The sequence below is a fragment of the Pristiophorus japonicus genome, chromosome 6 (assembly GCF_044704955.1).
Source record: "Pristiophorus japonicus isolate sPriJap1 chromosome 6, sPriJap1.hap1, whole genome shotgun sequence".
Lineage (NCBI taxonomy): Eukaryota > Metazoa > Chordata > Chondrichthyes > Pristiophoridae > Pristiophorus > Pristiophorus japonicus.
Genome location: NC_091982.1, coordinates 57221698 through 57238652, shown reverse-complemented (window position 1 = coordinate 57238652; position 16955 = coordinate 57221698). Strand labels below are relative to the sequence as shown.

At 42.4% G+C, this 16955-nt stretch overlaps 1 protein-coding gene across 7 annotated transcripts in view; it reads left to right on the top strand.

Annotated features, from left to right (window-relative positions):
* fmr1 (fragile X messenger ribonucleoprotein 1) overlaps positions 1-16955 on the top strand; it is an 81543-nt gene that overhangs the window by 43000 nt on the left and 21588 nt on the right. For 4 of the 7 annotated variants that reach the window (XM_070882880.1, XM_070882882.1, XM_070882886.1 and 1 more), the window contains exons 8-11: positions 1810-1881; positions 2135-2305; positions 11492-11570; positions 11669-11778. In XM_070882880.1, the coding sequence (XP_070738981.1) occupies positions 1810-1881; positions 2135-2305; positions 11492-11570; positions 11669-11778 (432 nt within the window). The remainder of the gene's footprint in view (positions 1-1809; positions 1882-2134; positions 2306-11491; positions 11571-11668; positions 11779-16955) is intronic. The other 3 variants (XM_070882883.1, XM_070882884.1, XM_070882881.1) reach the window with 2 other exon arrangements.

Below are 16955 nucleotides of genomic sequence, written 5' to 3'. Positions count from 1 at the left end.
CATTGGTTGTCAGTCCTCAGGATGGTGGTGTGGCCGAGAGTCTCGGCAGATTTGGGAGTGGGGTTGGGGTGTAGTGGGCAGATGTGTCAGATGTGCAAGTCTTTCAGACTGACTGGAGGTGGGGTAGCATCCTCAGCACAGGGTCAAAGGGAATGCTGAAATTGCACGCCATGTATTTCAGCCCAAGTGAACCACAGGGACATGTGATGGAGTCAGCACCAGAGGTGTATGCGTAGGTCCTGGTGAGAAGCAAATGAGATACCTTGGGCCGGATTTTCAGCTTTTGGGGGGTTTTCGGCAAACGGTAGCGATACGCGAAAATTACCGTTTTCGCTGCACTACCTTCGGCCTTTATGTCTGTGCCAGGCCGGTAAGGGAGGCGTGCACAAGCATTCAAGATGCAAAACGCGAGTTTCGGCAACTTTAGTCCGGGTTTGTTTGCGCTGCGAGAGAGGCCTTGGGAGGGGAAAAATAAAATTCCAAAAACATTTACAAGACCCTTAACTAAGTAATTGCTGCAAAAAAAAATTAAAATAAAAACTTTAACTTACCTTTTTTGCACGTTTTCATACTTACCGCTGCTGGCAGGGCTTCACTGACAGGTTAGACCTGTCGCTGTTCTGGATCGCAAATGCAATCTGAGTTGTTGCACGTCGGCGCACTGCTCTCCAGCGATATTTGGAAGCGCCGCCGCCACAAACAGTACCCGAGAATCCCGACCGGGTTTTCGCCGCGGAGGATCAAATCGCGGCAAAAACCCGGTCACAAACCTCTCTCAAATCTGGCCCCTTGAGGGAAATTTGCCGCCCATTATGCACCCACCCCATTTTCTTTTCTATGGAAAATCAGGCTGGGTGTATAATGGGCAGCTCATCGGATATCTCCCATTTTCTTTATCATCGCCGAAGTTAAAATTACTCTCCGTTTTGCCGATTGTTGAGCTGCAACATGTTTTGATTCATCCAGGACTTGATGTCAGGGTGGGCATTTGGACATTACAACAGTAAAACTTCATTACCCAGGGAGCAGTTAGAATGTGGAACTTGTAGTTGAGGCAAATAACGTAGATGCATTTAAGGGGAAGCTTGATAAGTACATGAGGGAGAAAGAAATAGAAGCTGATAGGAGTTTCATGTGGAGCATAAACACTGGCATAAACCAGTTGGCCAAATGGCCTGTTTCTGTGCTGTAAATATGTAATAACTGGAGTCAAAGAAGTTCTGGGACCTATCTCAGAAAATTCTGATTATTCTTTTGTCACTTCATTTGGTGCATTTTCAAGCAGTTTGAAGCCGACATAATGGTGAATCACATTTATGTGGTAATCTAATAACAAAATAATCTACTGATTCTTTAACTCTGTTTCCAGTTATTTCATGTCTCTGGCCTCTTTCCCCAAATTCCCAATTTCTCTTGCTGCTTTTCCTTCAAATGAATCTAATGTGCTTTATTTCTGATGTACTGACAATATGTCCTTTCGAACTGCATTTTTGTTATACTGTAAATGTCTTGCAACCTATTCATTACAAGGTTCTGTTTTCTTTTACCTTTTCAGACGCCTATCTCTAAAATCCCTGCTGGTAATCTTTACTTCTCTGCTAACCTGCACTCCTTTTCCTTCCCTCTCCTCAACTACTGCCATTTTTTTTAAAAACTGTTAATGGAACAACCTAGTTCTGGGATTGATGCTGAATCAACAATTGGGTGGGGGTGGGAGGGAGGGAGGAAGCTCTCATTTCCCAGTACTAACATCCCTCTTTTGGATAAAGACAAAAAAACTGTCTGTTTACCTTTACTCATAATTCTTAGCAGGACTATACGTTTCCTGACCAGCAGAATAAGATGTCGCTGAGAAAAGATTACTATTTAATGGAGAGAAAAGTGAGTAATGCACTATGTAAAGTTAGATTCTAGTTAAAAGTTTTTTTTGTTGCAACTTGTAGCTGGAGAGTGGATTCAAAACCCAAATCTTTGTTGCTACTGTTGGCAGCTTACTTCAACTGAAAAGTTGGGAATAAAGGGCAGGTTCCTTTATTTGTTTTGTCATAACAATTTGCCAAGATGAATGTTGTTGGATGATGCTGCAGTGCCTCTAGTGATACTATATCTGCTGTGCTTGTTTACATTTGTTTAGAGTTCTCGGCAGCTTGCGTCGCGCTTCCAGGAGCAGTTCGTTGTACGGGAAGACCTCATGGGCCTTGCCATCGGTACCCACGGAGCCAACATCCAGCAAGCTAGGAAAGTGCCGGGCGTCACTGCAATCGAACTGGATGAGGAGACTTGCACTTTCCACATCTACGGTGAGGTGGGTTCCTTTAGAATACTGTTATGAATGGAAGTGTGTGTGTTTAATATTTACACCGGCGTTAACTGCTGAGTTTAATTTATTTTAATAAATTTAGCACACCAGTTTCAATTGAAGAATATGTTGAAAGGATAAAGCCGTTTTCTGAGCTCTTTGTCTTTGTGGGCCTCATTGGTGCATGCCGTAGATCTTCAGCAGCCATATAATAACCTTTAAATGGGATGAGGGGAGATTGAGTATATTTTCTGGAGTTTAGAAGATTGAGAGAGAATCTCATTGAAGTATATAAAAATTCTTGGTGGGCCTGACAAGGTCAATGCTGAGAGGTTGTTTCCCTCTGGCTGGAGAGTCTAGAACTAGGGGTCACAGTCTCAGAATAAGGGATCGGTCATTTAGGACTGAGATGAGGAGGAATTTCTTCCCTTGGGGGGTTGGAACCTCTTCCCTCGAGGGCTGTGGAGGTTCAGTCGTTGAGTACATTCAAGACTGAAATCAATAGATTTTTGGACTCTTAAGGGGATCAAGGGATATGGGGATTGGGCGGGAAAGTGGAGTTGAGGTAGAAGATCACCCATGATCTTATTGAATGGTGGAGCAGGCTCAATTATGGTCTGCTCCTTTAAATCCATATTTCCATTCAATTATATAAATGTCAAGGAACTGAACAGATTTTCGTGTTTGGAATTCGGGGTCTATTCACCAGTGTTGGGAGCAGCCCAATCCAATCTCCAGGCCAAAACATTCAAAACCAGACAAATTAAATAAGTGTAAATAGGACTGAGTTGCCTGGGCTTTTCAAGCTGATTGCAGGTCTTGGCCTGACTGTCATCCACAGTTTGCAGTTTTGATATCACTGATCGATAGGAGCAATTAGGAAAGTCTTGGGGTGTGTCGCATCTAATAGGATTCAAGTTATGCAGGATTAAATTGGCCTTAAAAGAGGGTTTACTTCAGAATACTTGTACCCTAACCCAGTTCTAGAATTTTTTTATATGGAGGCCATCAATTTTGTTTGGTCTTCTCTTCAAGTAACTGTTTTAACTGGCCTTGCTGTTTTGTGTTACTATGGCTTATTGAACAGATGGAGCGAGGTTGAGGGGAGTACTCTGAATAGAAAATATCAATGTGTCTGTGTTTTATGTTTGAACTTGCCTGCCTTCATTGGTCAAATTCTCAGATCTTGCATTGTTAATTAATTTTAATTGTTTACTCATGGAATGTGTGTGATGCTGGCAAGGCTACCTTTCTTGCCTGTGCTTAATTTCTCCAAGAAGGTGCTGGTGGGCCACCTTCAACCGCTGAGGTCCTTGAGGTGATGGCGTTCCCACGATGTTGGGGAATTGCATGATTTTGACCTAGTGATGGTCAAAACGGATGAAGATGTGTGCCGAAGTCAGGGTGGTGTTTGATTTGCAGGGACTTTGGATGTTATTGCAGTCCCAATGATATTGCTGCTCTTGTGCTTCTTGGTAGTAAAGGTCGCAGGGAAGGGAGGGGCTGTTGAAGTAAACTTGATGTAGCGGTGTGGGGCACCATGTCAGTGAAATGGGGTGTGGGGGCAGTGGTAAGACTGATGAGACTTCTCTAGTCCAACAACATGAAGCCTTCGGAGATCGTCAGGTGGCATTACAGCTATGCAGAAGTCTACAGCCCTTCGTCCTTTTGACTGAAGAACGAAGCATGGTGGCAGGAAGCAATTTGGATTTGTTATTACTTTTCAAAGCACTTACTCCTCTGTTGCTTGATGTAATTTTTGAACAGTACAGTGGTTGAAAAAGCACAAGTAGAATACTTCATAAATCAAAACTTAACGTTGAAATACACAGATCAGTCAAAACCTCGAAACAAAACTAAGCGAATACAGTTTCGACTTCCTAAATCCGGAGTTCCAAAATTTGGAATGTTCCGAAATCGCGCTGATCCATGGAGGGGTCGTCCGAAATCCAGATAATGTTCCGAAATACTGACATTTTTTTAAACGGCGCGCATACTGTATTTTTTAAACGGCGCAATACAAAATAGTCGTCCGAAAACCGGACATTTTTTTTCCCAGTGATCATAGCTGCTCAACACTCGCCATTAAATGGCGCATTAGAAAATACAGGTACACCGTAGTCGTCTGGAATTGGTTCCCAAAACAGGCCTTTGTTTTCAAACCGTGTAAATACGAAGCTGCGATCGCAATGCCCCATGACCCCGAACCATCTCACATTTGAATATGCTAGCAAACTAGGAGGGACAGTGGTATAGAAGAGGCAGCTCAGAAATTACAGACTGTGTTGGATAAAATTTGCATCTAGGCAGATCATTGAAAGCGAAAATTTAATACAGTAATGACAAATCTAAGGTGCTGAACACAATAAGTAAAAGTAAGTGACACCTGTATTCCATGTATGGTTTAAAAATAGTGAAGGATAAAACCAAAAGACATCCAGGAATCTTGGACTCAGTGCTCAGCATATTCAACCAATGCAGAACAGCTATAGTCATTAAACCGGACTACTGCAAGAGATCGAAAATAAGTCAAAGTGAAATTGTATTACCTGTACAGGGTATCTCTTTAATTACAAGGGCATCCAGTGGTATTACAGGGTTTAAGACATCCATTTGTATGTGTAGTCTTCTCAGAAGCATCTCCATTAAGGTGTCAGGACATCAAAAGTAGTAATCTCGGGATTGCTACCAGTGCCACGTGCTAGTCAGAGTAGGAAGCGCAGGATAGCTCCGATGAATACGCGGCTTGAGCAGTGGTACAGCAGGGAGGGATTCAAATTCCTGGGGCATTGAAAGCGGTTCTGGGGGAGGTGGGACCAGTACAAACCGGACGGTCTGCACCTGGGCAGAACCGGAACCAATGTCCTAGGGGGAGTGTTTGCTAGTGTTGTTGGAGAGGAGTTAAACTAATATGGCAGGGGGATGGGAACCAAAGCAAGGAGACAGAGGGAAACAAAATGGAGACAAAAGCAAAAGACAGAAAGGAGATGAGTAAAAGTGGAGGGCAGAGAAACCCAAGGCAAAAAACACAAAGGGCCACTGTACAGCAAAATTCTAAAGGGTCAAAGTGTAATAAAAAGGCAAGCATGAAAGCTCGGTGCCTTAATGCGAGGAGTATTCGGAACCCAGGAGAGGGCTCTGAGCTAGTTAGAGTGGGTGAGAGCTCAGATGAACAGGACCCCAAGAAAGAATGCAAAAGGCAGGAGGCAACAGAGCAGAGTAGCACTGGGGTAAGTGTAAACCACAAGGTGATAGGAAGGGACAATATGTATGAATATAAAGGGGTTGCAGGAGGCGTCAAAACTAAAAATCATGGTTTAAAAACTAGTATTAAAACACTCTACCTAAACGCACGCAGCATTTGAAATAAAGTAAATGAGTTGACGGCACAAATCATCACAAATTACAGAAACGTGGTTGCAGGGTGGCCAAGACTGGGAATTAAACATACAGGGGTATCTTACAATTCGGAAAGATAGACAAGAAGGGAAAGGAGATGGGGTAGCTCTGTTAATAAAGGATGATATCAGGGCAGTTGTGAGAGACGATATTGGCTCGAATGAACAAAATGTTGAATCATTGTGGGTGGAGATTAGAGATAGTAAGGGAAAAAAGTCACTGTTGGGCATAGTTTATAGGCCCCCAAATAATAACTTCACGGTGGGGCGGGCAATAATCAAGGGAATATGGAGGCATGTGAAAAAGGAACGGCAGTAATCATGGGGGATTTTAACCTACATATTGATTGGTCAAATCAAATTGCACGGGGTAGCCTTAAGGAGGAATTCATAGAATGCATACGGGATTGTTTCTTAGAACAGTATGTTACAGAACCTACAAGGGAGCAAGCTATCTTAATCTGGTCCTGTGTAATGAGACAGGAATAATAAACGATCTCCTGGTAAAAGATCCTCTCGGAATGAGTGATCACAGTATGGTTGAATTTGTAATACAGATTGAGGGTGAGGAAGTAGTGTCTCAAACGAGCGTACTATGCTTAAACAAAGGGGACTACAGTGAGATGAGGGCAGAGTTGGCTAAAGTAGACTGGAAACACAGACTAAACGGTGGCACAATTGAGGAACAGTGGAGAACTTTTAAGGAGCTCTTTCATAGTGCTCGACAAAAATATATTCCAGTGAAAAAGAAGGGCGGCAAGAGAAGGGATAACCAGCCGTGGATAACCAAGGAAATAAAGGAGAGTATCAAATTAAAAACCAATGCGTATAAGGTGGCCAAGGTTAGTGGGAAACTAGAAGATTGGGAAAATTTTAAACGACAGCAAAGAATGACTAAGAAAGCAATAAAGAAAGGAAAGATAGATTACGAAAGTAAATTTGCGCAAAACATAAATACAGATAGTAAAAGCTTTTACCGATATATAAAACGGAAAAGAGTGACTAAAGTAAATGTTGGTCCCTTAGAAGATGAGAAGGGGGATTTAATAATGGGAAATGTGGAAATGGCTGAGACCTCAAACATTAATTTGGTTCGGTCTTTACAGTGGAAGACACAAAAACCATGCCAGAAATTGCTGGTCACGGGAATGTGGGAAGGGAGGACCTTGAGATAATCACTAAAACTAGGGGGGTAGTGCTGGACAGGCTAATGGGACTCAAGGTGGACAAGTCCCCTGGTCCTGATGAAATGCATCCTAGGTTATTAAAAGAGATGGCGGAAGTTATAGCAGATGCATTTGTTATAATCTACCAAAATTCGCTGGACTCTGGGGAGGTACCAGCGGATTGGAAAGCAGCTAATGTAACGCCTCTGTTGAAAAAAGGGGGCAGACAAAAGGCAGGTAACTATAGGCCGGTTAGTTTAACATCTGCAGTGGGGAAAATGCTTGAAGCTATCATTAAGGAAGAAATAGCGGGACATCTAGATAGGAATAGTGCAATCAAGCAGATGCAACATTGATTCATGAAGGGGAAATCATGTTTATCTAATTTACTGGAATTCAATGAGGATATAACGAGCATGGTGGATAGAGGATGTGGTGTATTTAGATTTTCAAAAGGCATTCGATAAGGTGCCAGACAAAAGGTTACTGCAGAAGATAAAGGTACGCGGAGTCAGAGGAAATGTATTAGCATGGATCGAGAATTGGCTGGCGAACAGAAAGCAGAGAGTCGGGATAAATCCTTTTCGGGTTGGAAATCGGTGGTTAATGGTGTGCCACAGTGATCGGTGCTGGGACCACAACTGTTTACAATATACATCGATGACCTGGAAGAGGGGGACAGAGTGTAGTGTAACAAAATTTGCAGATGACACAAAGATTAGTGGGAAAGCGGGTTGCGTAGAGGACACAGAGAGGCTGCAAAAAGATTTAGATAGGTTAAGCGAATGGGCTAAGGTTTGGCAGATGGAATACAATGTCGGAAAATGTGAGGTCATCCACCTTGGGGGAAAAAAAACAGTAAAAGGGAATATTATTTGAATGGGGAGAAATTGCAACATGCTGCTGCGGTGCAGTGGGACCTGGGGGTCCTTGTGCATGAATCCGTAAAAGTTAGTTTGCAGGTGCTGCTGGTAATCAGGAGGGCGAGTGGGATGTTGGTCTTCATTGCGAGAGGGATGGAGTACAAAAGCAGGGAGGTCCTGCTGCAACTGTATAGGGTATTGGTGAGGCCGTACTTGGAGTACTGCTTGCAGTTTTGGTCAATTTTCTTAAGGAAGGATATACTAGCTTTGGAGGGGGTACAGAGACGATTCACTGGGCTGATTCCGGAGATGAGGGGGTTACCTTATGATGATAGATTGAGTAGACTGGGTCTTTACTCATTGGCGTTCAGAAGGATGTGGGGTGATCTTATAGAAACATTTGAAATAATGAAAGGGATAGAAAAGATAGAGGCAGAGAGGTTGTTTCCACTGGTCGGGGAGACTCGAACTAGGGGGCACAGCCTCAAAATACGGAGGACCCAATTTAAAACCGAGTTGAGAAGGAATTTCTTCTCCCAGAAGGTTGTGAATCTGTGGAATTCTCTGCCCAAGTAAGCAGTTGAGGCTAGCTCATTGAATGTATTCAAATCACAGATTGATAGATTTTTAACCAAAAAGGGAATTAAGTGTTACGGGGAGCAGGCGGGTAAGTGGAGCTGAGTCCACGGCCAGATCAGCCATGATCTTGTTGAATGGCGGAGCAGGCTCGAGGGGCTAGATGGCCTACTCCTGTTCCTAATTCTTATGTTCTTATGTTTATAGCGATAAATTGGAAAATACAGGTCCTGTACAGTGTACACGAAAGTCGGCCGGCCGAAGAGTTCCGAAATCCGGAAATACCCCAAATCCGGATCGACCTCGGTCCCAAGCTTTCCAGATTTGGGAGATTGAACCTGTATTTAGGTCGTAGACCCTTTTGTAAGCATCTTTCAGTTACCAACTGACATGAAACCAAAAGATTGGAGCTCTATAAGGGAACAGATTGTGAAGTTAACGTTGGTGTCGGAATACATTTCATGGCTTGCAATTCGACGTGTAGACGTTTCTGAAATAATCAGCATAGCAAGTAAATACCGTCTTATTTTTATGAGGAAGTGTGGCCCAAGGAACAAATGCAAAAGCACTGGGCACGACTAGAAAAAAGGTTGTGTCACAGTCGATATTCCAGTCTGGTTCCGTTAACAACCAATCTTCCCATTAATTCTTTTTTGGGTGCACAGCCCATTCAAAATACTGCGCATGTGCGTTTTTTCCTATTGGAGAGCCAGTTGCGTTAGTGGTCGAGAGCGCTGCGCAGCTTAAAGGGAGCATAGGTTCGGACTAATTGTTTCTCCAGCTAAGCACAAGGTTTACTGATTGCATTTCTTCCCTGGTCACAACTGTGTGAATGTGGACAGGCGCCAGACAAAGCTTTAAATTCTTCAATCATTGGCACACAGTGAGAAAAATTGCCCTTCAATCTCCTGCTGCTGATGTACAAGTATCATTGGCTAAGTTGCTAGCACTCTTGCCCCTGAGCCAGAAGGTTGTGGGCTTAAGCCCCACTCCAGGACTTGAGCACGTAATCAAGGTTTTCACATCAGTGCAGGACTGTGTGAGCGCTGCATTCTCAGAGGCACTGTCCATCAAATGAAGCATGAAACCAAGATCTGGTCTTGCCTGTTCAGGTAGATGTTGAAGATTCTGTGGTATTATTTTAAAAGCGGGCAGTGGGTTCTGGTGAGTTAGCTAACATTCAGTCAGCACTGCCAAAAAACTGATCATTTATCCCATTGCTATTGTGGAATCCAAAATGGCGACAGTGCTGCCTACAACACTCCCACTACCTTGACATGTTTCAGAGAGATAAGATGAGGCACTATATAAATGTAAGTCTTTTATTGGTCCTTTTTGTCCATTGTTTTTCCTGTGTACCAATACACTTTTGCTTTAATGATGCAAGTAAATTGCCTGGGATGTGTAAATTAAGGCCAGTTGATTTTCCCAGTTATTTGTCATGCAACATATAAATTAAGGGGGGGAGGGAAAAGAAAAATATGGGGGGAAAGTAGCAATTTTTAAAACTGCACACAAACACACGAATAAGTGATCTTTCCCAGTGGTTGATTTTCTGATTGCATTGGTGACTTCAGTATCTTGCTGTTGAACATTGCTGAGCCAGTTTTTCGGAACTCGTTTTTGTCAGGGAGCGTAATGCAACCGTTACAGTTTGTTTTTTAATGCACCATTTCATGTTGCTTCCCCTGAGGAATAGTCCCTGGATCTTTTCTGAGAAGAATATTGAAACTCAATTCTACCTGATTCCCTGTTGGATTAAACTTGGTTTGTGATGTTGTGTATTCCTCCATTCAAACCATTGTGCTCTTGTAAATTGAAGTTGCTTGTGTGGAGAACTATGATCCTAGTTAATGTTCCCTCTGAATTGTCTTTGTTGTGCGCAGCCTGTTTATTTTAATTCACAGTCCCTTTAAATTTCAAATGGAAAAGCTTGTGAGTGGCCTGCATGGTACCTTGCAGATTATTGAGGGGCCACGCACACATGCAGTTTAGAGGAAACATTGATTCTAGTTGCCTTGATCTTAAGAGTATTGATAAACTACAGGCAGTTGTGGCTGGTGAGCTCTGCTTTATTTGCATTCGGCTATGAAAACACTTCACTTCAAGTTCTCACCTAAGCTAGTCTCCAACAGAAAGTTACTGTTTACCCATCTCCGCATGAATTGGCAATGGAGTATATATACCATTATGTAGATACTGAAAGGTCTTTATCCTTTTACATTTTCAGTTTATAAATGTAGCCTTTTTGGGATGTGTGCACAAGGGCTTTAGTCTACTCAGAAGGTACTGGACAAACAGTTGAATTAATATATTTTGTTTGGCTAAACTCTAGTAGGTGTGAAACCTTTGGATAACAAGTATTATTCCATTAAGTCTTGACTTTGTAAATATAATGAGTTTGTGAACAATATGTGGAGGTTCGGTACTTTCTTGCACCTAATTCTGCATTATGGACATTTCACCTAAGGATGATTTGCAATTTAGTGATTGTGCTTTGTTTATGGGAGTTTTGACCAGATCAGAAAGTCTGCTTTTTCACTCCCCCTAGTGTGGCTAGTTTAGAATCGCATGCTATGTGGATGAAGAAAGGAAGTTTTGCTGACCGTATAAGGTCTCCCCTGTTCTCTGAATGAAAGCACTCCTCATGTAGAGGTGCCACGCTGCCCTTAATCCCCCTCCTATAGTTATATCGGTACATAGTTACGTTTAATATATTTTTCTTCATCCTCCTCTGGGAAAGAGCTGATGCACCTTTAAACTGCGCAAGAAGGGAGAGTGTTGACGTCAAAACTGTCTTAAAGGTACTTTATTCATGTTGCCCTTCCATTGAGGCTTTCTCCTTTATCATGTGGAAGAAGGTTTCATTTGGAAACTGAAGAGGCCCCTTCAAGGTAGGTAACTTGCCGTCGGTATCTGCATGAGTATTTCCCATTTTCAAATAGTTTGCATGTCTACCTACAATGTCTCTCCTTAAGCAAGGTATTGGGAGGTGACCCCGAGCATCTTGCACAACAAGGAATCAATGCTTTTAGTAGAAAAGGGAGAAAATTGGCATTAAAAAACCCAGTACAAGTAGCATTGCAGTATAACTTTATACAGAAATGGTAACATTAATATCATTAATTTAGTTGAAATTAATGTTTTCTCTAGGCGACATTCTTCCTTTAATATCAATCTGATTTATAGGACCAGGAGGCAGTCAAGCAGGCCAGGAATTATCTCGAGTTTACAGAAGACTCTGTACAAGTACCGAGGAATCTAGTAGGTAAGTCCATCACATAAGAAATGCACTTGAGAAAATATTATTTATTGTTGAATTTACAAAATGTAACTGAATATCTGTGTAATCCATTTCTTCCCCAGGAAAAGTAATAGGCAAAAACGGGAAGCTCATACAAGAAATTGTAGACAAATCTGGAGTTGTCCGAGTGAGAATTGAAGGAGATGGTGATAAAAAGATTCCACGGGAAGAGGTGTGTTGTGCTTTTGTTGTGATAGTTCGATGCATGGTATACTACAGCTTGCTATTGAGGAAAATGTATCTGATCCAAGTATGCACTAGTCCAAGTCCTACAGAATTCTGCTGATGAATTCAAATGATGTACCATGCCTGTCCTCCAGCTGCCGGACCCCCAAAATGTATCTCCTCCCCCAGTCCAGCATCTCATAGACTTGAGGACCATCCCTCTTTGTGCTTTGGAACCTAGCACCTTCGCCCATGTTGCCCATCCTGTGCCTACTCCTCCCTCCCCCACCCCATCCCCGCCGCCACATTGCTGTCGGCTAAAGGGATCAGGGGGTATAGAGAGAAGGCAGGAGTGGGGTACTGAAGTTGCATGATCAGCCATGATCATATTGAATGGTGGTGCAGGCTCGAAGGGCCAAATGGCCGCCTTCTGCATCTATTTTCTATGTTTCTAAAACCCAAGAATCATCTAGTAAACTGAGCTCCACATTTTCCAGTAAATAAAACCCTATCTTCCACCCCCTAGTTATTACTAAGTCCTAGGTTTCCTCATCATAATACAGGTACGACGTCTCAAATCCAGCTGTCTGAAAACCGGACATTTTTGAGAAAACCCCATTTGATAACCAGCAAAATAAAATCCGGAATTATTGTCCAAAAACAGTCAGGCCAGACTAGTTATCGGCTTCGCCGCTATGTTTTAAATGGCATGCGATCGGTCCGAGCCTTGTCAAATGACCCTCGACCCGACCTGACCTGACCCACACCACCATTAGTACTTTGTCTGTGTCGGTAGCATGCGTACGTTCTTGATTTTCTTGTCTGAAATCTGGGAAAATCAGCACAGTCTTGGTCCAAGGTTGCTGGATTTGAGACGAATCCAGCACCACTCCCCAATGCTATCAGAGTCCATCCCCTTGTATCTGCTACTCAACCTGGCAGAGGTATTGCTAAACTCAACATCCTTGTCTCCAATCTGCTACTTGTTGCCTACCATCTTCTGAGTATCTGGGTTTATTTAAGTGAGATAAAGATTAAATACACAGGTAAATGAACATCATAATCGTGGCTACTTGTATGCAGAAAAATGGAAGGAGTTATGGTCATCATTGTCCCTGATAATTCATGGCATCACATCCCTATCTTTCTATAAGAGCCTACCTAATTACTGCAGCAATACCACAGGAAATACCTTGGTGATATTTTTTAAAACAAATCTCCAGTGCAGTTTCCTCTCTGCAATGCATCTTTGGTAAATTGAAACTTCTAGCTGAAACTTAAACCATGAAGAAACAAAGTATGGACACCAAATATCAGAGTTCGAATGTCTGAAGTCTCTTAATTGACTTGTATGAACTCACGCAGTGTTTACTTAACAGCAATTAGATTTTGTATCCTTAGACGCATACACCTACATTTTGAGCACACAATGAATGCATTGTATTTTACATGGCACAATGTTCCTGTCCTTACAAAGCAGCATTATCTCTCACTTGCTGTGAGCAGTGCTACAGGAGATTTGCCAGCATGAAATTAAAAGGCTTGAGTTGGCACGCATTCATTACATCACACCTTGGAAAGGTATTGTGCCTAAAAATGTGACCCAGAGGCATCACATCTCAACTGTCATGCTTCAGAGGTTACCCTTCCAAAGCATCGCTTATCCATAGAGCAAAATAATTATAACTGACTCAACTAACCACTTTTCTATCAACTTACCAATTAAATATCTAATTAACTAAATAAACAAAGCAAAAAGTCCCAATGACTGAAAAGTAACCAACAGAAAACCCATACAAAAACCCTCTTTATTTTTTCCTAAGGCTTTCATTCCTGAACTAGCAAAGAACAAGTAACAATCAATCTTGGGCCGAAAATTGCGGCCTCTCCCGTGCGCATGCACCCGAAGAGGCCTCACAAATGCCGGTTCTCGGCGCGCAATGCGCATGCACCGAAAACCGCTTTTGCGATCTGTCAAAATTTCTTCAGACAAATTCTACACATCCCCGCAGGAAGGACATCCGCGCGGAAGAGATTGGGCTATTTGCCCAACTCTTGCCCAGCGAATGTCCTTCAAACCTTACGCCTGGTAAACGCAGCGTAAGAGTTTTAAAACATAGAGAAATTAAATGTAATCACTAATTTTTATATTAGAAACCCTGTCCATTAAGATAAGTTTATTTTCAACCCTATTAAAACACGTTAAAAAAAAAAAAATTCAAAAAAATTTGTGAGGTGTTTTTAAAATGTTTTTTTGTTTTTGGGGGGTATTCTTATTGATAGTAATGGGAGCTCGTACAAATGGAGTTCCCATTATTATCAATGAGAATACTAGATGTTCATTGGTGGCCCAGGCTCACGTAATCTCAGGACACAAATACGTACCTCGAAGACATGCTCCCGTACGCTGGACTGTGAAACTAGGCCTCCGACCGCAATCCTACGTTCCTCCTGGACCACCAGGTATTTTCGTAAAAGAAATTGGGTCGGAGGTGTTCGCCCGAAGGAAGCCTCTGACCGCAATTTCCCCCCACCCCCAAAATAATGTGGGACCTAAAAGGGGGGTTTTGTGGGATATTCTGGGCAGTAACAAATTGTTGAAACTGGTTGTATGGCTTTTTGAGTCCTAGCCACAAAATTAATGTAAACCCAACCCAGATCCCAGAATTTATCCTTCCAGACAATTTGTTTTTTTTTAAGAAATCAAATTAAAATGAGGAATAAACAGTTTATTTGTTTCTCTCTTATTGTCTCATGGGTATTAGAAATTAGACCCTCTGTCTGTAGGTGTGACCAGTTAGCCTTTTCTAGCTCAACAAAACACGAGTGTCTTCAAAACTCAACTTTTAAAAAAGAATTGAACTAAAATTAGCATAAGGAAGTCTTTTCTCTCTCTCTCACTGGTCAATATACTTTATGAAATTTATAGAACACAAGCTGCAAGAGATGTGTAATTAATTAGTAGTTTTTCCTCACAGATATGCATGTTTACAAATTATTCACTATGAATTTTGCCTTAAGATGTTGAAATTTTTCCTCCAGTTTTTCGTCAAATAATTTTGAAAAACAACTGAGCAAAAACCGTTAGTAGCTAAATAAAATAGGTGCTTACGAGGTGCATGTGCGCCCGGAGGGGCCACGCAAGTTCCAGGTTTAGACATGCACTAAAACCCGGAACTTGCCACCTGTCAAGAATTCTCTTAACCGATCCAACGCATCTCCGGGAGAAGAGCCTTCGCGGAAAAGCCGGTTTTCAGCACCATGCACATTGCGCGCTGAAAACCGGCTTTTCCGATGTCTCCCCGGGTCCATAGGCACTTCGTACGGGCCCGGGAGGTCGGAATTTCTACCCCAATAATTAAACCCTTATTTTGGACTTTTCTGTTACTGGGGGGTGCTTTTGAATGTTAAATTTGTGAGGAAAATATAGAAAAATACAGGCCAGATCCTTCAATTACACTAAATCTGAATGGGTTACCATCATAAATGTTGATCTGGGGAAAATTTGACACGTGTGATGAGAAGTGCCAACAGGAAGCAAGTCTTTTTAGGCAGGAAATCTTTGCAAGATTTATAAGATATAGGCAGATTTTAAAAATGATGCATGTGGTTTGCACCACACCTGGTGTCACATTTTCTGTGTAAATTTTGTGTCACCGTTTTATTGGAAAAAAAATACAGAATCATAGAAGTTTACAAAACAGAAGAGGCCGTTTGGCCCAGCTTGTATGTGCCAGCTGAAAAAGAGCTACCCAGCCTAATCCCACTTTCCAGCTCTTGGTCCGTAACCCTGTGGTTTCCGCACTGCAAGTGCATATTCAGGTAGCATGAGGCCAATCATTTGCAATCTGCAGAGAAGCTCCTGGAGAAACAAAAATTGCACTAGAGAGGGTACAGAGGGGATTTACCAGGATGTTACCTGGACTGGAAAACTTTAGCTATGAGGAAAGAGTGGATAGGCTGGGGTTGTTTTTCTTGGAGCAGAGGAGGCTGAGGAGAGACGGTATTGAGGTGTATAAAATTATGAGGGGCCTGGATAGAGTGGATAGGAAGGACCTATTTCCCTTAACAGAGGGATCAACAACCAGGGGGCATAGATTTAAAGTAATTGGTAGAAGGATTAGAGGGGAGATGAGGAAGAATTTCTTCACCCAGACGTGGTGGGAGTCTGGAACTCGCTGCCTGAAAGGGTGGTAGAGGCAGAAACACTCATCACATTTAAAAACTACTTGGATGTGCACTTAAAGAGCCGTAATCTACAGGGCTATGGACCGAGTGCTGAAAAATGGGATTAGGCTGGGTGGCTCTTTTTAGACCGGCACGGACACAATTGGCCGAATGGCCTCATTCAGTGTTGTAATTTTTCTATGATTCTATACAAAATGCTCGGGAAGCATAGTCATTTGGCTCTAATTAACCTTAAACAATTATACAGCATCTACTGTGTCTGTCACACTTGCCCTTGTTTTGACTCAGATGTTATATTCATAAAGTTACAAATCACAGCTAAGCATATCACGAACCCAGCAATATGCAAGTAACAAATGGGGATGAAAACTGCTGATTATAAACTGGGTAACGACCCACTATCCAGATAGACGGAATCGTGGGACATATGCAACATAAAGAGCCAACACCTCATCACGGACCCAACAGCAGAGGTCCCTCGCGGGCAGTGGGCAGTGCCCGACTCAATCCGCGCAGGGCACGGACGATGCGACCACCGGCTCCACAAGTGGAAGATGAGGGACGACCCGAAGTGCGACTGTGACCATGAGTCCCAGACCATGGAACACGTCACATCAACCTGCCCACTGAGATCTGTTGCGGGAGGTACCTCATTTCTCCACTCGGCATCTCAGGAGGCCATCGAATGGATAATCAAATTAGACATCCCATTTTAAGCTTTTCCCCCTCACACAAAACAACAATAAACCTATCAAGAGTTTTAAATGAAATGCAAAACCAATCAAATTATTAAGTTTATTCGTGTTAAAAAAAATATTTTCCGCTGTCATCTTGATTCTCGCTATGTTGAGCACTCTGTTCTAAAAGTAAGGTTTCTAAACTTAAAGTGACAAAATTCACAAGGAATTGATTAAACTTAGCTTTGCAGTTGCGTTTCGTGACTTGGATTAATGTTTTCCATTGAAGGGCTGCTCCTCTAATCACCCTGCGGTTTGA